The sequence below is a fragment of the Solanum dulcamara genome, chromosome 7 (genome assembly GCF_947179165.1).
Source record: "Solanum dulcamara chromosome 7, daSolDulc1.2, whole genome shotgun sequence".
Taxonomy (NCBI): Eukaryota; Viridiplantae; Streptophyta; class Magnoliopsida; order Solanales; family Solanaceae; genus Solanum; species Solanum dulcamara.
In genome coordinates, this window is record NC_077243.1 from 10,499,832 (window position 1) to 10,507,884 (window position 8,053).

The following is an 8,053-nucleotide window of genomic DNA, read 5'->3' on the forward strand; positions in this document are numbered from 1 at the left end:
CTAAAGCAACAAACTGCAGGTACTGGATAAGGAGAGATAATGAGCAGGAGGAGAAAACTTTACGACTACTAGTTATTCCATTCAAGAGAGGCAAGTACTTATAAGAAATATCAAGAATCATTAACATGTTTATTTAAATTTAAAAACAAGCAAGACAAATGCCCAACAAGTTCTTTTGTAGTTGCTTTGACATACAAAGATTTGCTATGTCAACCGTAGCACCTTATTGGATCATTGCAGCCCTTTGCAGCCGACTGCTTGCAACCTCTGCCCCCACCCTTCTCTAGATATTGCTGGTGATACTCTTCAGCTCTATAAAATCTCTTAGCAGGAAGAATTTCTGTGACAATCTTCTTATCCGTAAATTCCTTCTGCTTAGCTTCCAATGATTCCCTTGCCAGTTGAGCCTGAGCATCATTATAGTAGTATATTCCTGAGCGGTATTGCTCTCCCACATCATTACCCTAGCAACAACCAACATCATGAGATCTATAAATTGCTCTTTGTGAATGTTAAACTCTAGGTAGAGGCAAAAACTCACACTCGACGAATACAACAAATGTATCAAGTGAAGGCAAAAAGAGTCCGTGGGTGGAGGGTACAAGAATACAACCTGCAGTAACACTCTTGTGATAGATTCTAAGATGATCACGAGAGTTCGGTAAGCCTGCCCTATGCGAAACAACTTCCTATTTCTAGTCCCAAAAGGAAATAAAAACAGGGGAAGAGATTGAAGAAACTTATAAATATTTTAGTTCCATGTGATGGATGACTGCCTGTTTTTGCTAATCTCCCAGCAAAAAGCTCCCTTTCCCCGTTAATACAACAAATGAAACAGAATGTTACATTAAAAAATAATAGTTTTCACTTCTTTTGATCTACAAAAAGAATGATAAATGATGCATTGACTTCTTATCTGCGGTAGCAATATGAATGCATCACATCGAACTAAAAAACCTAGGCACATAGTGAAATCAGATTCAGAGCTGCAGTTATAACATTACAACTAAGGTAGGATCTGTTAAGGGAGGAAGCACCACAACTAAAGTTTGATATGATAATAAATAATAAATTAGACACAAGAATTTTACGTGGAAACCGTTCAAACAGATTGAGGGAAAAAACCACGGGGCAGAAGGATTTTACTATAATAATATGGAAGTACACTACTCTCAAATACAAGGAGAAAAACAACAATAAACACTTCTCTCTTGTAAAAGGAATAACTCTATAAATAGGACACTCAAGACTACAATATTTATCTTGCTGTATAACTCTCTTTGTGTTCTTACTCTTTTGGATTGTATTTTTGTGGGTTGATTTAAATGAGGGCAAGGGGCCCTCTATTTATAGAAAATTGAAAATACGCGTTTTCGTGTAAAATACACGTTTTCTTGTCAAAAGTTGTTAAATGAGGCAACAACTTTTGAAACGTGTAAAATACGCGTTTTCTTCTTGGACGGTGCATGTGCACCTCCCTTTTTGACTTTCTTGCAGGATCATGCCAAGTGGATATTTAATTGAGAATCAATTAAATCTTCACACCATCCTTACTACCCAATTACTGTGATGTTACGTTTCTGCTAAGCCAATAGAAAATCGACACTATATAAACTTGTTACTGTTGATCGGCTTCGTAAACATATCTGTCAGGTTGTTATTAGTGTGAATTTTCTGAATATCCACACTGTCTTCTTCCAGCATCTCACGAACAAAGTGATACTAAACTCTTATGTGTTTTGTCCTTAAATGAAATGCCGGATTCTTTGCAAGATGCAAAGCGTTCTAACTGTCACAAAACAGAGCAACCTTCTCTTGTTTGTGCCTGAGCTCCTCCAATAACATATGCATCCATATTGCCTCTTTGCTAGCTTGTGTAGCTGCTACATATTCTGCTTTCGTCGTAGATGTAGATACGATAGACTGCAGTTTTGAAACCCAACTTACAGCTCCTCCAGCAAGAGTAAACACATAACTTGTGGTGGACTTGCTTTTATCACGATCACCTTCATAATCTGAATCAACATAACCTTTAACAGTAAAATCTGATCCTCCATAACACATTGTAACATCTGAGGTACCCTTGATATATCTCAGGATCCTTTTAACAGTATTTCCAATGCTCTTTACCAGGATTAGCCATGTATCGACTAACCACTCCTACTGCTTGTGCAATGTCAGGTCTTGTACATACCATGGCGAACAGTAAAACTTCCCAATGCTGATGCATACGGTACTCGAGACATCTCGATCCTCTCTGCTTCATTGCTAGGACTCATACTTGAGGATAACTTGAAATTAATAGGAAGTAAGGTAGAAATTGACTTACAGTCTTGCATCTAAAACAAAGATTCCATTTTCAAAAGTTTCAAAGGCTTGAAGGAGCGTAGCCTTATTCAAAAGGAATTGATAGGATTTGAAGCGTCGCAAGATTTTTTTTCAAGTAGTTCTCTTGAGAAAGCTAAATCTTCCTATTATTTGTGTCTCGGTGAATTTGCACTCCTAGAATCTTGTTTGTTAGTCCTAAGTCCTTCATTTCAAACTCCCTAGCCAACTGTGCCTTTAAATTTGTGAGACGATCTTTGTTGGGATCCGCTACCAACATGTCATCAACATACAACAGCAAAATAATAAAATCGTCATCACCAAATCTCTTGTTATAAACACAAGGATTTGAACTATGTCTGTTGTATCCAAGGCTTATAATGAAGAAATCAAATCTCTTATACCAACACATCGGCGCCTGTTTGAGACCGTATAGAGATGTGTTCAACCTGCAAACCAAGTTCTCTTTTCCCTGTTCTTCAAAACCTTCTAGTTGGAGCATGTAAATTTCTTCTTCAAGCTTTTTATGAAGAAATGCAGTTTTAACATCTAACTGCTCCAAGTATAAGTAAAATGTAACAAACATTATCAGGACAACTCGAATTGTTATGAGTCGAACCACCGAAGAAAATATCTCATTGAAATCCATACCTTCTTTCTGAGCGAATCCTGTTACCACCAATCTTGCACGATACTTCTCAACTTGATCATTATCATTTCGTTTGATCTTGTAGACCCATTTGTTTCCAATGACCTTCTTTCCTTGTGGTAATTGAACAAGATCTCATGTTTTATTTTTATGAAGAGCTTCAATTTCTCCTTGCATTGTTGTCATCCACAGATATGATTCTCGGCCTTTCATAGCCTCGTGAAAAGTTGAAGGCTCTCCATCTTCTATTAATAGACAGTATGCAACATTGCCCTCCATAGAATAATCTAAATGTCAAGCTGCTTCTCTTCTTTCCTTAGTTGACCGTCGAACTTGTGGAGTTTCGATCTCTGCTTGCTCTTGTTCTTCGTGCTCTGGTGCTGCTTCAGAAGAAACTGAAACTTCTTCTATTTCTTCAATTTCAACTGTAGTAGTCTCTGATTTTTCTTTCAAAGTGCTACCTTCTTTTGCTTGTATCTTGCTTTCAACAAATACAACATCCCTGTTGATTACCACCATGCGGGCATTGGGATTCCACAAGAGATACCCCTTGACTCCATCAGCATATCCTAAGAAAATGCATTTCCTGGATTTCGGATCCAACTTCGATTTTTCTTGGGTGTTGTACATAACAAAAGTAGGACTTCCGAATATATGTAAGCGAGAATAATCCGTTGGTTTTCCTATCCATATCTCCATTGGCGTTTTCAGATCAATTGCGGTTAATGGTGACCGATTAATCACATAACAGGCGATTTTGACTGCTTTGGCCTGTATGGTTTTTCCAATCCTGTAGTTGTCAACATAGCTCTTGTCTGTTCCAACAAGGTTCTGTTCATTCGCTCTACTACTCTATTTTGTTGTGGAGTATACGCCACTGTGAACTGTCTTTTAATACCTTCTTGTTTACAGAAGTTATCAAATTCATCACCAGTGTATTTTCCTCCATTATTTGTCCTTAAACACTTGATCTTTTTCTTATTTCAAATTCCACCCGCGCTTTGAACTCTTTGAAAATCAAAAAAACATCTATCTTTCTCTTGATTGGATACACTTAATTTCTCCACATGTAATTATTGATAAATGACACAAAATATTTCGCTCCTCCTAGGAACTCCACCAGTGCTTGCCAAACATCAGAGTGGACCAGATCTAATATTTCCTTGCATTTAGCAAAGGAACTGCTAAACTTCAGTCTATATTGCTTACTGATAACACAATGCTTACAAAAGGGTAGTGAAACCTTTTTGAGCCCTGCAAGAAGCTTTTGCTCAGCAAGAATCTTCAAACCTAGTTCCGACATATGGCCAAGTTTACGATGCCACATCATCGTTGATTCTTCAAATGAACTTGCTGACGCAATTGATGCTTCTCCTTCTTGGTGTGTTTCACCTTTAAGCACATATAGATTTGTAGCAATTTTTTTTTGCTTTCATCACTACAAACGCTCCTTTTGATATTTTCATGATTCCACCATGAGTCTTATATGAACATCCATTATCATCTAATTGTCCCAAAGACAATAGATTCTTCCTCTCAAGTCTTTTACATGTCGTACCTCCTAGATAGTGCGTACCATGCAATCATACATCTTTATTTTGATGGACTTAATACCAATAACATCCAAAGCATGATCGTCTCCCATTAACACAGATCCTCTTGGGATAGATTTATATTGATGGAACCATTCTCTCTAGGAAGTCATGTGTCATGTTGCATCTGTGTCCAAGATTCAGACATCAGTGAAACATTTTCTGCCTTCATTATTTGATATTGCTTCACTATATAAAATATCACCATCATCCGAGGTACTTACAACATTCCCTTGAGCATTTGATGACTCAGGGTGTTCACTCTTCTTTTTGAATCAACAATCTTTCTTGATGTGCCCTTTCTTGTCACAGTTGTGACACTTGATATTCTTCTTACTTCTTGATTTAGATCTATCATGATTGTGACTCCGACTGGGGCCACGTTCCTTTGGTCTTTCTCTCACCATCGTCAAGGTTCAGTTTTACTGCGAACTTGCTTGTCTGTCTTCCTTATTTAAGCATCGATTTTCTTCTTCTAAGACAGTGGCTGCAACTTCATCGAAAATTAGCCTGTCTGTATTGTTTGTCAGGTTGATGATGAGTTGATCATATAAGTCAGTCAGACTTTGAAGTAGAAGCTCCGCACGTTCAGTCCCCTTTATTTTGCAGCCCATTGTTGTAAGTTGCGAAAATAGAGTATTCAAAGTATTAAAGTGTTCAGTAACCGACATGGACTCTACCATTCAAAGAGTATACAATCTTTTTTTTAAGAAGATTCTATTATGCAAAGACTTGGCCTCGTACAATCCCGTAAGAGTATTCCATATTTTCTTCGCCATCTGTTTTTTAGCCATACTAGACAACATTTGATCAGCTAGTGTCAAGTGTAGATCAACAACTACATTGTTTTCTATGTCGTTCCACTTGCTGTCATCAGTAAAGTCTGTGGGCCTACCTTCAATTGCAACTAAGCAATTGTCTTTTTTCAATATCGCTCTTATTTTCAATTTCCATAATGAGAAATTAGTCTCATTGAATTTTTCAACATCAAATTTTGTTGTACTTGACATTGTTATTTGCTTCACACCCTTCTAGATTATTTCTAAATATTTTTGCAAACAATCATGACAAACAGTACCTTCATTGAAATTTACTATTCATGTGAATAATACTTTTTACCGAATTTTACTATTCACAGATAGTATCTTCGCATAAAACAGACAGAATAACCGAGAACTATGATACCACTGTTAGGAGAAGAAAACACCACAACTAAAATTTGATATGATAATAAATAATAAATTGGACATGAGAATTTTATGTGGAAACCCTTCAAACAAATTGAAGGGGAAAACCACGGGGTAGAAGAATTTTACTATGATAATATGGCAGTACATTACTCTCAAATACAAGGAAAACACAACAATAAACACTTGTCTCTTATAAAAGGAATAACTCACTAAAGAGGATACTTAAGACTACAATATTTATCTTGGTGTATAACTCTTTTTGTGTTCTTACTCTTTTGAATTGTATTTCTGTGCGATGATCTAAATGAGGGCAAGAGACTTTCTATTTATAGGAAATTGAAAACGCATAAAATACGCGTTTTCGTGTAAAATTAACATTTTTTTGTCAAAAGTTGCTAAAGGAGGCAACAATTTTTGAAACGCGTAAAATACGCGTTTTTTTCTTGGACGGTGCATGTGTACCTCACTTTTTGACTTTCTTGAAGGATCATGCCAAGTTAACTAACATTTTGTATATTCTATTCATACTACTAACACTATAAGTATTACTGGCTCTAGTCGGAGAACTGCTATTGCTATCAAGGTACTCAAGCTCGGCAAAAAAAAAAGGCATTTGTAAACCTAATGATCAATGAGTGGCAAAAAAAATGACCATTTGTATAAACGGTAGTTGGAAACACACAAATAATTTATAAGTTTTTTTTAAAACCATGGTGTCCAAGCCCTTGACTAGTTCCACCAGGTACCTACTGTCAGTATAATTAGCTTATACGTCTATGCATCAAGACTTTGACAGATAAAAAAGAATACTTTATGAACTTAAGATCTCGAGGTTCTCAAGCCCGTTAAACAACTTGTGGGGTTTAAGGATACAGAACGTTCAAAAACTAATAATTTGTTCTCATGAGAGGAATATTACTATTCAACGTAAATACTCCCTCTGTACAAATTTATGAGAAAGGGTTGGGAGTACGAGGATCAAAAGACAACTTTTGACTATAAATACTTATAGATTCTTCAATTATTTAAAAATAAATTTACATAATTGAAAACTTGGTTAGAATATGCAAGTTTCAACCACTCTAATTCATTACGGTGTTAAAAGTCAACACACACAACTATTCAAATTATTTTTTAAAAGAGGTTCACAAAATTATAATCTCAGTTTTTTTTTTAATACCCAAACAGTAACACATTCACATAAAATCTTGATAGGAAGGAATTTGATACCTGGCGATTTAGAGTGGTGGGGTCATGGCGACTCCAAAATAGAGAAAGAAGATTGGAATACGGGCAGACATTCGGGTCAAACTGGATCCGAATGACCTCGGCATGTTGGGTTGTTCCGGAGCAAATAAGCTTGTAATTCGGGTCGTGGACATTGCCCTGAGAGTACCCAACCTCTGTCTTCACTACTCCTCCAACCCTCTGGAAAGCCAATTCGACTCCCCAGAAGCAGCCGGCTGCAAACTGGGCAAACTCCAGACCCGATTGATCCGGGTTGTCCAGATCCGGATCTAGTGCTGGATTAGTTGTTGACTTGCTGCTGCTGCTACCCTCTTCTTTGGAAGCCATTGCTTAAGACAATAATATTAAGTTTGTCATAGTGTATTAGTATTTATATAGAGAAAATAGATTGCATGGCTAAAGGTTTGACATTAATCTGAATCTGGTCATATAATTAGTTAAGATGCATTATTATATTTGCCGTTTGAATTTTTTTGCTAATAAAAACAAAAACAACTTGCAAGATTTTATATGTATTGACTTGGACCATATATATAAATGTGTAACTTTTAAAAACAACAAGCATTAGGTCCTTAGCTACAACAGTTTCACTAATTATATTTCACACTATATTTTGATTTGTTATGAATTTGTATTGTTGTATTTTTTTTCTTCACGGATTTCAGAGAAAAAAATACAAAAACAAACTAATTTATATCAAAATTTATACATATTAGGAAGAGAGAGGAGAGCCAGTTTGAATACAAATTTAGTTTTTAATCTTTCACTTATATTCGATTGGATACAATTGATATATAATACATTTGACAAATACAATGATCATATTTGGTAAAAAATTCTAATATTTATTTGTTTGGTAAAAGTCACATTTGCTAACAAATTCTAATCAGATACATTAACCATGATTTGTGGGATTGTTTTTCTTTTTAATAACCTAAATTACTGCCTTATTAATTAAGTTAATAGTTTAATTTGTATAAAAAAAAATATCCAGCGAGATATACAATAATCACTGAAACTATAGCTACATTACGTAATTAGGTAAATTT

At 35.7% G+C, this 8,053-nt stretch overlaps 1 protein-coding gene across 1 annotated transcript; it reads right to left on the reverse strand.

Annotated features, from left to right (window-relative positions):
- Positions 1-40: 40 nt before the first annotated feature.
- On the reverse strand, positions 41-7,443 carry LOC129894044 (peptide methionine sulfoxide reductase). Its single transcript, XM_055969538.1, has 2 exons — positions 6,987-7,443; positions 41-464 (listed from the first exon to the last, which is right to left on the reverse strand). The coding sequence occupies exons 1-2, from the start codon at positions 7,329-7,331 to the stop codon at positions 210-212; spliced, it is 600 nt and encodes a 199-aa protein (XP_055825513.1). The 5' UTR covers positions 7,332-7,443; the 3' UTR covers positions 41-209.
- Between the last annotated feature and the right edge of the window lie 610 nt (positions 7,444-8,053).